The 16,923-nt window shown below is 40.3% G+C and overlaps 2 protein-coding genes across 3 annotated transcripts in view; one reads left to right on the forward strand and one right to left on the reverse strand.

Moving 5' to 3' along the window:
* syn2b (synapsin IIb) overlaps positions 1-16,923 on the reverse strand; it is an 88,545-nt gene continuing 71,622 nt past the window's right edge. Inside the window, exons 6-13 of the mRNA XM_005724657.1 lie at positions 11,763-11,825; positions 10,422-10,564; positions 9,961-10,035; positions 9,113-9,215; positions 7,038-7,214; positions 5,908-5,974; positions 2,041-2,872; positions 1-1,922 (exon numbers count right to left, since the gene is read on the reverse strand). Of these exons, the coding sequence (XP_005724714.1) occupies positions 1,769-1,922; positions 2,041-2,872; positions 5,908-5,974; positions 7,038-7,214; positions 9,113-9,215; positions 9,961-10,035; positions 10,422-10,564; positions 11,763-11,825 (1,614 nt within the window). The 3' untranslated portion in view covers positions 1-1,768. The remainder of the gene's footprint in view (positions 1,923-2,040; positions 2,873-5,907; positions 5,975-7,037; positions 7,215-9,112; positions 9,216-9,960; positions 10,036-10,421; positions 10,565-11,762; positions 11,826-16,923) is intronic.
* Positions 11,941-16,923, forward strand: part of LOC102197072 (metalloproteinase inhibitor 4) — an 11,591-nt gene continuing 6,608 nt past the window's right edge. Inside the window, exons 1-2 of one of the 2 annotated variants that reach the window (XM_005724656.1) lie at positions 11,941-12,479; positions 12,638-12,951. In XM_005724656.1, coding sequence (XP_005724713.1) covers positions 12,813-12,951 — 139 coding nt within the window. In that variant the 5' untranslated portion in view covers positions 11,941-12,479; positions 12,638-12,812. Of the gene's footprint in view, positions 12,952-16,923 lie in introns of both variants that reach the window. The other variant, XM_005724655.1, reaches the window with a different exon arrangement.

Consider the following 16,923-nt stretch of genomic DNA (forward strand, 5'->3'; position numbering starts at 1 on the left):
TCAGTGGGATGATGGAACCACATCTTTATTAACTTTTATCTGTACAGAAAAAAAAAACCAGTCACCAGATCATGCAAAGCAGGATTGCATTACAAATAAAAACACAATATAAAACAAACATTTTATACTTTACCATAAATATGGAACCTCAAAAATAAATAAATATATTACAAAAAAATAAATAAACTTCTGACAAATACAATATGTCAAAGTTTACTTGCAACATAGTCATGGAAATGGATAAGCCGACAGGTTGATATGCAGGTCGTAGGATTTGTTTTTACGCGTACGTTCTTGAAATGCAACAACTGAACCAAAAATGACCGGTGAAGGTAGAGGGTTCAATCCAGGCTGCGTAAAATTCATTGCACCTATACATACAAGGCTAAGGACGAAACACCAACAGTTGTGATAGTACTCAGATCAGATGCTGACTGCACGTAAAGAGCAACCTGGAGAGTCACCATGGAAAGAAATCTTAAAGGGAATGTAAGAGTAAGGTATTCAACACATACACAGATCCCGTATGTATGATAATATAATAGGGTGACAGCACTCAACAGTCATGTCGAGGTGTTATTGCACTACTGTCTCAATGTCTTTTCATGAGAATAATCAACAAAGTACAATACTGTTGATAGATCTACACAGAGGTGAAACAAGAAATCACCAGTCACAACTACAGACATGAGTTACCACGTGAAATGCATTCATTTACTCGCCAGCCGTGCTCCTCCTAAACAGCAGCGGCACGCTGATTCCAATGCTCAAAGCTTCATAGTGAATGAATGCATTTTAATATGCAATTGACCCAGGTCTGCACAGCTAACACACATAGCTGTGAATTGAAAACATGTTCACAATAAGGCTACAACATCTAGAGAGAGAGAGAGAGAGAGGCAACGGAGGGCAAAGTCTAACACTGATAGAGCTCTCACTTGCTCCAAAAAGTCACACACTTGGAGGAGCCATGCACAACAAGTGAACACAAATGAACACACAGATATCCCCCCCTCCCCCCTAAAACACACGCACACATAAATGAACTTCAAGGCTTATAGACAAAAAGGGGCAGCAATGACGAGCCCAGTAGTCGGTAGCCAAGGACCAGAGAGACACAACGGCTGGATTTACACAGACAGGAACAAATCTTTTAAAGAAGTATCTCTTTTTTTTTCTTCTTCCCTTTTTACTGACTTGCTGACCAACAACGATTCACTGGAAACCATCAAATGTAGGAGAAACCAAATGTCATATCTGAACATTAACATTTGTATAAATCCAGCTACTGAATGAAAGAGTTATGTCACTGACTGCAAAGCTAATCAAAAAGTGCTGCTGATTTCTTTTTTTATTATTATTGGCTTCTCTCCCATTATAGTTGTGTTTATACTGCATTTATATACTGTATATAAACTTATGTACATTCCATCTGTAGTCTTTAATATTATACTTTCATTATACCTTAGACTCTGTTCCTTTGTGTGCGCTGGGAAAAAATAATTTTTTATTCTATTCTTTCTACTATATCATAATATATTCTATATCAATGACTTAACTCCTTCAGACCTATTAGTCTGGGTTCATTCACGGAACATCCTACCCAGCAGGCCTCACTGTTACTCACACAGGAAAGCTAAAAGTGGTGCAGAAGAGGGACCGGGACAGAGGGAATACAGTACAGTTTACACACAAACTTTAATCTCAGACTGGTTCACATTTAATGTCAATCAAGTCATCACTGGCCAATGGTAAATGGAGGGTGTGTCTAGTCAGAGAAAAGGCTGGCGAAAGACTTTCGAAGGTTACGAATGGTCTCGGCCTTTGCCTCCTCCTGGCCTTCGCCTCCGGAGCTTGAGACCCCGCGGAAGAAAGAAGAGTCGCTGAAGGCGTTGAAGGCATTGGTCAGGGACTGGGATTTACTGGGAAGAGAATGGAGAAAAGGAGGGGGAAATCGAGAAAAGACAGATAAAGGAGAATTTGTATTCAAATGAACGAATGAATGTCTTTAAATAAGCGTGTTGATAATTCAGCTCTTACTTCAGAAGAGGGTGAGTCTTTTGCTGCGATTGTTCCTCCACTGTTGCCTCGGCCTCAGCCGGTGCTGCAGCTGCTTCAGCTGGGACTGGCTCAGGGTTTGGGGAAGCAGCAGCTGGCTTAACTTGAACTGGAGCCTTAGCTGGAGACTGGATGTTATGTTGGACCTGACTGGCTTTGGCTGGGGACGGAACCTGTGCTGGGGCAGAGACCGAGGCTGTATCTGAAGACTGAGCTGGTGCTTGGGCAGTGGGCTGGGGTGTGGGCGACGCTTTCGGAGGAGGTGCGGTTTGTGGCTTAGGCTGGAGCTGTGGTTTGGAATTTCTGCGCATAGGAGGAATGGGTTTTGCAGGTGGTGTGGGTTTGGGGGGAAGATCTTTTGGTTTGCCAGGTGCTGGGGATGGGGAGCCTTGAGGCTGGGGCTTGGGCTGCTCTGTGGTTGGAGGAGAGGCTGGGGGAGAAGCCTGAGCTGTAGCTGAGGCTGCAGCGGGGCCAGAAACTGCGGCTGCTGCTTTGGTTGGTGGAGAGCCTGGAGCTGCAGCTGCCGGTACTTTTGCAGGGGATGATGGTGAAGCTTTGGCTGGGGCTGAAGTGGAAGCAGAATCTGGGGTTGGCTTTGTGACAGACGGGGCTCTCATCATTGGTGGAGGCCTCGGTACTGGTGGTTTTGTGACTGAGGCAGCTTTCTGCACTGGGCTTGGTTTCTGAGCCTGAGCTGGTTTCTGAGCTGGACCTGGACCAGGTCTCTGAGCCTGGCTGGGCTTTGGTACTGGTTCAGATGCTCTCTTAGCTGATTCTGATGATGTGTCCACACTCTGCGCTTTCACTGGTGCACCTAAAAGATGAAATATAGTTATATGAACTTGTACTTCCACTGCTATACAACACCCAAATGCAAAAAGGGGGTTAATAATAGAACATACAAGCATCAGTATTTAAACTCTAGAGACTGTTAGTGCAGCGTTAGACAACCAGGCATTTGTAACACTCACCAAAAACCAAAGCAGAACATGACATAGAAAATGAGCTTGAATCTAAACATGCCCATTCACAAAATGATTCCAGACATTCATAGAAATCCTATCTAACTAATCTATCAAGAATAGACTGGGGCAAAGCAGGCTCTGAATGTTTTGGCTGTAATGACCAGCAGGGGGAGGCAGAACAGCAGTTAAAAGAAGGTGCGGTGATTCGCCTATCATGCCAAGTGTTATGCACAGTAAGTCACGTGACCAGCACTAGTGCGCTAATTAAAACAGGCAGCGACAGGAGAGAATCAGACTGACGGTGAGGAGAAAGACAGTAAACAACAAAAGGTCAGGAGCTAACGGAGAAATACCGGTTTAGAACAAGTGATCCAAACACAAGCAGCAACGTGGCGGGACATGCAACACAAAAGAACCAAGTGATTACACAAGCTGAGCTAGAAGCGGCAGGGCAGGGATGAGTTTCCAGCAGTTCAGAATTCATTTTCTCCAAAACAGAATTACTGAATGTAAATTACATTATAAAGCCTCTTTGAACACAGCTTGAAAAATGTAAACAGAATCCTGTTTATGGACTTATGGATTTATATATATTTTTTCTCATTACAAAAACTTCATGAAAATTCATCCCATGTGTTCTCAGAGAGTCACTGCTGTCAAGCAGCTAATTGGCCACGAGTCTTACGTTTGATCAGATTGTCATAAAGCATCCCAATGGTTGCTTGGGACTCACGACGCATAAAAACCAAAGAAAATACAATTTGTACAAACATAATTCATAAAGGGAGACACAATAACAATTTGCTTGGCTACAAACCCAGAATTAGGGAACATTGTGTTTAGAGATTTGCTTAATATTTTGTTGACCGCTATTATAATTGATTTTCGCCACATCAGTCAAGCAAGTACAGAAAGTGGCAAACGATTTTAGCTATATTATTAAAAATATTATTTAATCTCCTTATTTAGAAAAGGTTTAAAAATCAAAATCTTCATCAAATCTATAGCCAGATGTTCAAATATTAGCAATTCAATGGTCTGGATCCAAGCAAATGAGGAATGATCATGCAGACAAAGAAAAGTATGCTAATTTTTTAAAAACTTAATTTAATCAGGTGTTGTAATTGTGAGAGAAAAAAAACATCATATTTTGCACTTTATGAAGCCAGATTGCCTGTTTCAAGTATTATAACACAAAACAGTTGAGGCTTATTTACAACCAAACACAAACTCTAATCAGCTACTCACAAAAAAAGTCAAGATCTTGTTGCTCAGCCAGAAGGAAATCAATTTATTTAGCATAAAAATGCAATTTAAAGATTATAAAAATGATTTAAGCAGAAACCACAGAAACCCAATTGAGCTGGCCAAAATTTAACAAGCAGAGTGATGGTAATCTCTGTAAGTTATTTTGCTTTTCACTAAAGAACACATAAAAATAAAACATTAATCCACCAATAAGTGCACATGTTTTCACAGTGTTAAATTAGTATCACATATGGCATTGTTATTAATGCATAATTCATATATAGTGAAGTCCGATTTGCACATCTTAACACTCAATAGGCACATATTTATCTCTATCAATTCACATAAGACACAAAAAGCTATTTCTACAACATCTTAACCACCACATGGAGTACAGGCGTTTGCCACACCCATGCAAAAAATGAGAAACCACAATGAACAAACATGCAAACCCAAATTCACACAAAGACAAACACAACAACTCCAACATTAATGGCTTTGTTAATGTAACACTTTGGGTAGCGTTTTACCACTGCGTTTAGTAGGCACACTTAGTTTTAAAACATCAGCCCTGAGCACAAACACCACCCCACACACTCTCTCTCTCACACACACACACACGTTTGAAAACTTACATTACATCTGCAATTAAACTTAACATGCTGGCTAAGTGCATTTTAATATACATTTGCTTGTTAATTCAAGTGAATGCCACAAGTTAAAAAGAGGCAAGGCATAGCTTTGACAGATAGAAGAGGCTTCTTGCTGTTCTTGGACCCAGACTAGTGCACCAATCATTTCTGTCAACACCGAAGTGAAGCCATGATATCAATATACTAGTTTGAGGCAGTAATGAAGGAAACTGTTGAGTTCAAGGAACAAGGATCAGTATGCTCACAAAATACAAGCTGCTTCTACTCTTCTGTACTCCTTCATTTTCTTGCCAAGAGTTAGATGAGAAGATGAATATGCCTCTTGTACCTATACGGTAAACATGAAGCTACACTCAGTAGGTAATTAGGTAGGCTAAAAACAAAGCCTGGAAACAGGGGAAACAGCTAGCATGGCTCTTTCCAAAGAAACCATAGCAGATCAAAGTTTCCCATTTTGACAAGATGTGTGTCATAATTTTGATGAATACAAAACCTGTGAAAGCCACAGAGCAACACATGACGTCAAAGTGCAAATCAGTGAGTTCTAAATGTGTTTATTGGTGGATCGGGTTGCCAGGTAAGCTGTTTTTCCCAGTTTCCATGCCCAGGCAAAGCTAATGGTAGCTGCATATCTACAGTACAGAGAAGACATTACTGTTGGTCTTCTTGTCTAATTCTTGGCAGAAAAAAACAAACAGGTCTATTAACAGATCGCTGGTAAACTGGATGATCGGGCATCTATGTGTTACAGTATCAAGTCCCAATACAACGATGTGAAAGCACTGAATACTTATTTCCCACCTGTTTACTTTCTGATGGCAGTACTTTGTTTGATAAGGAAGATGTTCAAGTTAACAGCTAGTGGATACTTCATCTCAGAAAGTGATGTTAGCAAGGGGACTGTTCAATGATGAATTTAGTTAGTGTTTTCTAGACATGCTACAGCAGCAGCCCTTTTACATTGGTGAATAGTGTTCAGAAACCTTGAGGTTGAGGACGTTGGCTTGAAGTCCTGTTAGGATCAGCCAGTCCTTCCTTAGGGGCAGCAGTCTAGTAGACAGAGAGGAGACAAGGGATCAATGAAAAAAAAGAGTTGGCAAGGCAATAAAAAACGAGAAAGGGAAATTAAATTACATACAATTAAATTTCACAACAACAGTGGCCTCAAAACAAAACAGCAAGCTTTTTCATTATTTGTCACATTCAGTATCATAAAGAGTACAAGTTGCAGTGAAAACTTTTGTGTCCGTGCTGCAGCCGCACCATTCCAGGGCTTTGTGGTTTTTAGCATGAAGGGTCTAGCCTGGACCCTTCATGCGTGGGACTCGAACTTGCAACTCCCACTCCAAAGGTGAGTCGTGCTACCACTACACTACCTAGCTCCGGTATATACAGCAATAGTACAGCTGCAAGACGCTTTATATTGTAAGATAAAGACCCTAAAATAATACAGAGAAAACCCCAACAATCAGACGACCCCCTATAAGCAAGCACCTGGCAAAGCTGGGAAGGAAAAACTCCCTTTTAACAGGAAGAAACCTCCGTCAGAACCAGGCTCAGTGAGGGGCAACTATCTACCCCAAATGGTTGGGGATAAAGGAAAACGAAGGTAAGGATGCACTAGTGAGTTGTGAAGGACTACAGTAGGTGCTTCCTGTGCACCTTGGAAACACTTGCTACTTTTAGATCACATTGTGGATTTCCTGATTCCACCATATTTATGATTGCTATGCTTTCAATGTTTGCTCTCTAAGATATAAACATCAGCCATCTCTGTAAAGCTGATCCAGTTTTAATGTTAAAATATTATCGTTGGTAATGAAAATGAATTCTCTAGCTCAAACCCAGAGACCAAATAGCAACCTTTATAGGAGTCCATCAGTTGGGAGCATAACCAGAAGCATCTATGTACTTTTCTAAAGAGGCTTACAGTATCTTTAAACCTGAAGTTATTCATCAGGATCCTTTGTAGATGCACAATTTTAAGTGGTCAGGACATGATTTCCACAGGGAGATTTTAAAACAGCAGCCACACTGGAAGAGGTCTAGCGGTGCAAATTTTTTTGTATTTGTAGAACAAATGCTACACAATGCAACATATTAAAGGCTTCACCTGTTGGGGCTGCACAGTAGCTGGCTTTTGGCTTTGAGGGGAGCGCGTTGGTGAGCGGGAAACGCTAGATGACCTGGAGGCCAGTGCTTGGTTCATCTTAGCCAGCACCACCTCTGAAATGAGCTGGCGGTCCTCTGCCTGGTGATCGCCAATCAGCTGCATAGATGAACCCACAACCTGGATAACAGGAGACAACAATGTGAGAGATGAGAAGATGAAAAAAGGAGGTTAAACAGCACAGCGGTCTGAACAGAGTATCTAGGTGATTCTGTTATATTTCTCCAATTGCAGGGAAAGTGTAGTTTGAAATCATAAAAAAAGACAACATAAAAAAATAAAACAGAAACAAAACACACCCACACCATTACAGGATTTTGTCTTTTAATGAGCAAAAACTGCCCTCAGTTTTACATCATTATAAAAAGTGACTCATGGGAACTGTGGAGGTATGTTTTTGTTATTTGTTTCCTATTTTTTCAGTTTCAGTATGAAATCTGCTTTCAGTTTAAATAGTACACAGTTTTATGACTGTCAAGTTTTTTCAAAGCTTAAATGGGATGGATGACAAGCCTTTTGTGTCATGTCGGCTCCAGGATAATTTCCCTGTGCTCTCTCTGATGCATGGTCTCTTTTTTTATCATTTTTAGTCATACAGTTATTTCCACAAACACATCTTGTCTGAATCATCACTACATAATCCTGTTATTTTAAAACTGTCACCATATCTCCCCCTCCATCTGTCTAATCTGTTTATCACAAACACACTCTTAGCTGTTAGACTACTTCAGCTTTTGCTCTACTCTTTCTATAAGTTGATTAGCTGCCGTCTAGAAACATCGAGTTGGTTTGTCTGTTCTGGCTTCTTTATTGACTTTCACAAAGCAGGCTGTGTTTTACCATATCTGAAGTGTGCTTACCATATTGTTCCATCTTTTCGTGGCCAGTTATCACAATTTTGATAAGAACTGACCCATAAATGAGCAAGCTGCAATGACCTACATAATTAAGATGCTCTGTACTTACTGCTAAAATTATTCCACGGAGAAGCAGCTCTTTCTAGAGCACTTTAGTTTCTGCCCTACAAACCCAAGCTGGTCAAGCTGCTGGTCACTAAACATTTCATCTTTGGCCTTGTACTCATGAATTCTACCTATTTTTCAACAGCTTGGTAGTAGTGTTGCTGCGATAGTCTGAGTCCCTCCAATTATTTGCAGCTCATACTTTTTCTTTTTGTGTCAGTTCTCTGCCTTTGGGTTCAAACATACTCCCATCAGTTTCTGAAGCTTAACCTGCCACACTGAAGTGCCTTAACTACCCAACTTTAAGAGAACCAATACAGCCAGAAAACCAATTTTCAAAGCTCCTCATACTTTATTGTAACCTCTTTCTATGTCAGCTTCTCTTGATCATGGCTCTATCTCAGCCTGAACATTGAGAATCTGGTGCAGTCATCCTGCCAGACGCCTCCAATCTGTCCAATCTGGACTAAATCTAAGCTCTTATACTTTATAGCCTTTAAAGACTTTAAAAAGCGTGTTAATGGTTTTGGTTTATGTAAATGTTTTCTACATAAAAGGTAGCATTAAGCAGAAGAAATTTATACTTCTACTTTGCTGTCATCACGACTAAAGGCTGCAAAACATAAAAACCAGTTTGCGATTAAAAAAAAAATACTGGAAAGGCAGAGGTGAAAGAGAAATAGAGAGATAGTAAAGTTTTGAAACACAAAGACAGAGCAATCTGGTGTAAAAGATGAACATAAAGTGACACAAATTGTGTAATGTATGCACGTCAGAGTGTCACCAGACATCAGCTATTAAACCCTTAATGTGCATTCAGGTTACCTGAATCAGTTTATTCCCAGCCAGACAATCTCTGCTCCCAGCAGTGTAAATTGGGCCAGACATGCTAAATTTAATATGCTTATGCAACACAGCTCCCACAGGCTGATGTCAACGTGGCGAAAGTTTCCAAACAAAATGCAAGAGTCAATAAATACAGTGATGCAGGAAAAAGTCTAAAAATCTTTTGAGTTCTTTAGTTTTACTCCTCCCTTCCCTTCCTTTCCTTCTCACCTCTGTAATGTAGTCGTTTCCATCCTTGCCACATATGGCTTTGACAGCACAGATATCCAGCCCTCCAAAGATCTCTGAGCAGGTATCGACCCACAGTTTAAACCTGTCACAAAGAAAAGCGTGACAATTTAGGCCTATTAACAGCTGTCAAAGGCGACTATAGGTGACAATGTGCAACAAGATTAGGTAGTTAACTTGTTTTCTTTGCTGTGTCAAAACGAGGCGGGAGATGATGGTGAACCTTTCCTGCCTTATTGTTAATGAAAAGTCTTGCACACTAATTAAGCAGTGGTATTGATCACTTCAGCACAGCGTGTAGCAGAAATGTTGTTTGGGCTTAGATCCCAACGGCAAACCCGTTCTTGAGCCTCTCTAGCTCCAGGCTGTAACCTATGAAGGTGCTGTTTTTTTCCTTGCTTTACTCCTTCCAGTCAATCTAGGGTCAAAACAGACAGATCAATACTCACCTGAAGGATAATGTACTCTAATCCAGTGTTCTAGCCCTGGTAGCTTGCATAAAACTGAGCTAAAAGTTGTTTGACAACTGCAACTCTATAAATAATATTTGAATAATAATGTTTGTTCCAGGGCTGCTGTACACAGATAACGGTGCTGAAAGTGCACTAGATACTGTTTACAGTTTGACTTACTATACCTGTGCTCTCAATACTGTGCTGAAATGCATGCTTCACCCATGAGCAGATGATGTGAAAACAGTTGTGGTACAAAATGTCAACGGCTTTCAGCTGAATTAATCTGAGTACACTGACTAACTGTGGTAAAACACAAGAGAGATGTGTGTGACATCAGGGCAGCCTGAGCATCACTAATGTGGAAGCGGTGCTCACTTGTCAGTCATGGCTACTTGTTCCAACATGGCAGATCCAGTGTTGCTTTTCCAATTACCAGAGATAGATGTTCGCCTGGAAAAGGAGAGGAAATTGTGCATTAAATTATTATGTAAAAGCCTCATTACAGAGTCAGCCCTTCAGTATAGATATTATAAATGCAGGCAATAAAAGACAGAGAGAAGTAAGCATCCTTGCAGCAGGAGGTTTGTGGCTTCAGCTACTAACTGCAGTCAGGCAGAGAGCAGAGCTGTAGGTTCTCTGTCTGAATGGCAGTTTCATAACCATATGCTAGCATATGCTCTTTGTTTTTTTCTAAACTAAAGGCACATGAGACATGGAGATGTGGTATGGTAAACTTCAAGATTTATATTTCTGTCTGCTAAAATGCTGGTACATGAGCGCGCACGCACAATATATCATCCCTAAATCCAAATGACGCACAAGGACAGCACACTTACATGTAGGCTTTGTAGTCCGTGCCAATTTTCTGGACCCTGATGTCGTACTTGGCGTCTACGAATGGCTCTGTAGTACAGTAAGTCTGAGTGATGGCCACCACACTTGCAATGTCCTGGAAGTCGCTCACATTGTCCACCTTAACCTACAGTGGAGTAAAACATATAAATACTTAATTTATTTATTCAAATAAAGAAAGACTCTCAAAATGCACCCAGTCTTACAATTTGTCACGCAAATGCCACCAATGTACATTTCACCCCCTGCTGGTAAATAGAAAAAGTGCAGGTTAAAGCGCTTCTCCATTGGCTTTACTTTTAAGACCGGAAGCACTGTGATGGTACGTGTGGGTAGAACATTTTCAAGGATGAGTGGTTGTTGAGCTCCTGTAACTCGGTTGTAATACACAAATAATACCTTCTTGTGTCACAATAAATTATATTTAATGAATAAGGGTAACCCAGCACAGAGTGGCACTACATGGATCACAATGTCAGGAGAGTCAGGTCAGGACAGAGCTTGAAGTTGCCGTTTCTCAAATGTAGAACACAAGCTTGTTTAAAAACAAATGCATCATCACTACTGGACATACTCATGAAGTTGACTGGCTGTGTTCAAAGCCGATTGACAATGCAGTTGCTGCAAACTGTCTGGACAATGTTTGACTTGCTTGATTCTAACATTGGTTCAACTGGCCATCAAACATTGGTTAACAGTGTAAAATCAATCAATCAATCTAATGTCCAATCTGACCGGTTAAGACGTTTGCTTTCTCACATAAAGCTTCTCCATTTAATGTGCAGAAAAGTTCGGGGCTGCAGTGCATGTGTGAAAATGGCTTATTGAACTGAGCAGTTCAGGGGAATGATGTGTGGTGGATCGATCAGGAGCGGTAGAAACGCTCCACTCTGATTTCAGCCAGAAAATATTAACACAGTTGTCAATCAATAACAGCACAATGTTTGGACAAAATGTAAAAGGGAAGAGAGAATAAAAATGATGAACTGATAGGAGGAAAGGGATAAAGAAAGACATCTAAGATGAAAGCAGAGGATGGGAGAAGGCTATTAAGTGCACGCGTATGCCAGCAAAAGCACTAACAAGTATAATAAATGTGATTCTAGACGTAGTGGTGCTTTATGGTTACCATTTAACCATCTAAGCTAACTACTATAATAGCCACATGATTTGTCCTCCATTCACAGAGCCAAAACTATTTCCTGGCTGTAATATTCGATCCCCACATATCTTTGAATGGTAGCTAAAGTGTAAGTAAAGCAGGTGTGGTTAAATGGTTAATCTAACTGTATATATGTCAGTTGGTAAATAAATAAACCAATTACCTTTCCCATTCCAGAGTGAGCATGTCCAATCTTCACCACCACTGGGAAGCTTGGTGTTGTAATCTGCAAATAAACAGCATAACTGATGGATAAATAATGATGAAGAAGCATAATGACAACTTATGTTAGTTATAATAACAAACTGGAAAATCCTGCAGTGAAAAATAAGAGGCCCCTTTAGCAGTGGTCGTTATTAGTAAGGCAGTAAAACTGCTGCAATAAACAAAAACTCAAATCAAAGTCAGTAAAATTCATCCTCAAATAATGCCAATAAACATCTTATGAAAGTCACATGAACACTGTGCAAAAATAACAAAGAAATGTGTCTTTATTTCAGCAAAATCCTAACATGTGATGCTCATGGTGGTGCTAGAGGACAAGTCAGGGAACCACCAAAATCAGCGGGACTCATCCTCCGGGAATCGTGTATGTACACAGATCCACTGCAGCTCTGTAAACAAAATCCAAAAACCAAACCTAATCTCCCAAGTGGATGTGATTACATGAAACATGAAACTATGACTAAGTGAATGAGAACTATGCCAGCCTATGGGAGGAGAGTGAGGACATCAAAAGAGGGCAGAAGAAGAGCCAAAGGATGGTAGTTTTTCTTCTTGCGTTAGAGGAGGCTGTCCCTAAATTGTTGAGCACATAAGAGGCTCCCTGTGTGCGACCCTCTCAGCATTCAAGACCAGAGTGTGAGGGGATCCAACTATTGTAAGTTCCTCTGCGTATTGTCTACAGAGAGGGAGAGAGGAGAAGAGAAAAGAGAGCAGTGGCAGCAGCAGCAACAGTAGCAGCAGCCTTCCCTTCCCTTCACTGCAGCTTGAATTCATAGGTTTACTTTAAACTTATGAAAACATTTCTATCCACAGCTGCCTTTCGGCTCAGCAGAGCTCATCTTACCACTTCGACCCCACCGTCTTATCTATCACCCTGCCCTCTTGCTGACTGCCCACCCGACTTTCTTCCAGGGGAACTTAACAGGATCACAAGAGGTTGCCGAGCTTTCATCAAGTGGTGGAGCGGTCAGAGGTAGCCAGAGTCATCATGGCCGTGTCCCAGGAGCGGAGTGTGTGTCTGGGGCTTTGGGTGCTCATTTTGCTTGGTGCAGGCTTGGAGGAAGTTGTGGAGGGATGCAGCTGCCACCCAGCACACCCACAACAGCTCTTTTGCAGTGCTGAGATTGGTAAGTTATTGAATGTAGAATAACCAAGGTTATATGTGTGAAAATAGGTGCATGCTTTATTTATTTATTTTAATCTGGACAATGTCCTTACATATTGACAAACCAATTAATTATTTGGATTACTGATCAGATTAATTACATGCTTTTAGGGGGAAAAAATCAATCCACAGTGCAAAATTAGTTTTACAAGAACTAATCAATAGAGGTTCATGGCTAAGCTACTGTGGCCTTTTTGATTATTATGATTATTATTCATAGAAAACGTGAGTTATCTGAACATAATTTCATGGTTGATATTTATAGCAGTATTTCAATAAGTTGATTTGGATGCAGTTTTTCTCTTAACATGAACTTTTCCTTGTGTGCTATCTGTTTTAAGAAATTAGCGCCTTCCTGTTGTCACTCACGTAAAAACAACCCCAAAAAAAAAAGAAAAAGTCCTGGCCTACTTTCTGTCCGTCTGTCTGTCTGTGTGCCTGTCTCTCTGTCCAACGCCCCCGTCATCCAGTTCTTTCTTGTCTAAGCACAAGCCAAAACCAACACTCTGCTCTGACTTTGAGTACTTGGCTCCAGAGTGTGGAAAGCTGGAGTATGTGCTTTGGTCAAAGGTTACACTCCAGCAGAGGAGAGAGGGAGACAGAGAGAGAGAAGAGGAAATTGCTTTTATTTTAGTCATGTTTTCTAGTTGGTCTGCAAATCCCTTTAGGTTTAAAGGGTCAACTTTTTTAAAGTGCTTTTAAAACAAAGGCCGGGTTAAATGAAAGGCAATACCTGTATTCAAAATCTCCAGGTGAACAGCCAATTTAGATCTTGGTTAATACAAGGTTTTTAGGACAGCATTTTACATGTGACACATGCCATTGATGGCTGAGATTACATTTCTGCAAGTATGAATATTTGGCTCTTTGAGCTTTCTTCAAAGCCTGAAACTATAAAGGAAAACTAGTAGAGGACCTGAACTAACCAGAATAACATCTCAAGCTGGAATGTTCTGGTTTTCAGCTGCATGGCGCTGTGCCCTGTTTTTTAATCATTGGTTATAGAGAGCAGGTTTCTTCCTGCTAAGTTGTCACACATTTATTTGCTTGTCCAGGTATGCTTATTCAGTAAGCCACAGAATGTAAACAGAAGATGGACATCAGCCACTGATTAGCGAAGTCACACTGAGACACCTTGAACCGAGCATTATTGCTGTTGCTATCTTTATATTTTGAAACTGGACTTGTTGAGCATGTTGCAGATCTGACAGAGCAACTGAAGGACACCAATTACTCACATAGTGGAGACTTGTCAGACATAATGTAGGCCTTTTATTAAAAAACAAAAACAAAATACTCCTGTTGTAGTCGATTAGACATGAAACTATCCAGCAAAACCTTTGAAAAATAGTTCTAAGATGAAAACTGTGGCACAACCTCACCATCTGCAGGGTGTTTAGATTGGACTCTGTAGAAAGGTGCAGAATGTTTTTACCTTATCCTTTTACTGATTACAACAAAACTGAAACGAACAAAAATCTACTGAGAAAAAAAGTACAAAGTTTTAAATAAATATACAATTCAGTGAAAGATAATTTGGTTGCTTTGGGGTTTTTTTGGTTGGTTTTTTTTGCATTGTTTTGTCATTTAAATGTCTTAGATAATCAAACAAATGTTAATACACACAAAGATAACCCAAATAATGACAAAATCTAGTTTTTACATGGTGATTTTGTTTATTGTGGGGAAAATTGCTATCCAAGCTATTAAAGTCTGGACTTAAATCAGATTGAGATGCGTTGGCATGACCTTTAACAGTGACGGCTGAATTAAATTAGTTCTGCAAGGAAGAGTGGGCCAAAATATTTCCACAGTGAAAGATTGCCATCATTGTCAGTTATCACAAACACTTTGATGGCACAATCTTGCTATTAAGTTTAGGGGGTCAATTACTTTTTTCACACAGAGCCAGGTAGAATAGCTTTCCCCCCTTGAAATGATCATTTAAAAACTGTATTTTGTATTTACTTGGGTTCACTTTGTCTATTATTAAGACAATGATCTGATCCATTTAAGTGTGACAATTTAAAAAAGGGGGAAAAAAATCAGGAAAGGTAAAAGTACTTTTTCCCAGCACTGCACCTCGTGAGGGGAGCTTAGCTTTGATCTGGACACTTATTTGACAAAAACATTGGGGCAGAGGTCAAAGGTCATTTTTCCATTGGCTTCTATATAAAAACAAGTTACTTTTGGCTGCTTATTCACAAGGGGTCACCGCAGTGTCACGTGGTTTTTTTGTTTGTTTGTTTTTAAGGCTGATGCCCTTTTTGACTCTGTACCAAAGGGATTTTTGTCTCCTCCAGGATCAAACCAGGAATTTTTCACTTAACTACACTGTGGAGCCACCCAGGCAAAACTCCAACTGTTTCCCCCTGCTGGTAGTTACATCGATTTTTAACATACAGTGAATAATCTAACCATGGGTCAGAACAGAAACAAAACAAAATTGATCAATACAAATTCTAGATTTAGAGCGGTGAAAAAAGGCTAAATGAGAGATCGTCCGCACCTTGGTACCATAGCACCATAGCTATATTTTAAAGTCATGTAATATTTAGTGGCATTGACAATAGGTGTATAATGTAAACAGTAAGTAAAAATAAATGATAAAAATGAGCCCAGATGAAACTCCAACTCAGCACACACTTATTGCGTGAACTCTTACAAAGGTTGTATCACATGAAAAATCTTTTACATAAGTTGTGCATAAATTCAGAAGAATTACTAAAGATAATTGAAAATTATTTTGAACTGTGGCAAGTTTTTAGTTCCAAAAGTATGTGCCTGTCTCTTAATGGATATGGATACTGGGCCTTTTTCAGATAGGATATAATTTTCTGGACCGATGCATAACAAAAAAGGAGACTCAAAATCGAAATAAAAAAACGTGTTTCACTTGGTGGCACCTGAGGCCATCCTTGGTTGTTTTCTAAGAGTAGGCTGGTGGTGTCCTTTAGCTGACCTGACAGTGCTGTCAGAGTCGATGAGCTCTTTGAATAAAGCTCAACATCTGACTAATATCCCATCTGGACAAACCTTGGACGGTTCCCTGGCCATGTTTGTGTATTTGACATTGTGTGCATGTGAGTGTCTGTTTGTTGGACAGAGGCCAAGCCATGCCAACTCAGCCTACTCCATCTCTCTCGCTCTCTCTCTTTCCCCAGTCTCTCCCCACTTCATTTCCATGTCTATAGGCTTGGTCTAATGGTCTGCATACTAACAATATCAGTGTGAAAGCCCACTGACAGTCCAGCTTTGTGAGCATGACAAGGGTGCCGATTCATCTTGGAGGGGGAAGTTACTTACTACAGATAGGTTCTCATGGTACAAGTTTGCAATATTTCTCTTTGGTTATGAAACTGTGGGGCAGATGCACAGCTACTTTCACTCAGCAGGCGTGCCTGTCCTTATTCCCGTTCATAACACAGCTGCAGTAACTGAAATTAGCTGGTAACCCAGCGTGTACACTTCAAAGACAGGGTGGGGGTGTGGGGGTAAACATTTCAGATAATCTAGGCCAAGACAACTGTTTTGGAAGGTTTTGCAATTCACTTATTATTATAGACAATTTCTTAAGTATATCTCATGGAATGCACTTTCCAAAAAATGTTATGGCTTCTTGCAAATCCAATAGAATTTTTCTTTTCCTTACCCAACCAATAGTTCCTCAATTAAAGATCAAAATCACCAACCTGGCTGGTTAGCTATAGATTCTATTTTGGCACTGACACATGACCAAAGCCAAGACTGCAAATTCTTTGATCTTTCCACAGAACATATCTATTCCGTGGTATACTGCTGACCATTAATACGGCACACAGTGTGACAGCTAATTTTCCAAAGTACTTTGTCTATCTTGAGACATGTTTCTTTGTGTGTGTGTGTGTGTGTGTGTGTGTGTGTGTGTGTGTGTGTGTGTGTGTGTGTGTGTGTG

The sequence above is a fragment of the Pundamilia nyererei genome, unplaced genomic scaffold, assembly GCF_000239375.1.
Source record: "Pundamilia nyererei isolate P.nyererei 1_Seehausen unplaced genomic scaffold, PunNye1.0 scaffold00012, whole genome shotgun sequence".
Lineage (NCBI taxonomy): Eukaryota > Metazoa > Chordata > Actinopteri > Cichliformes > Cichlidae > Pundamilia > Pundamilia nyererei.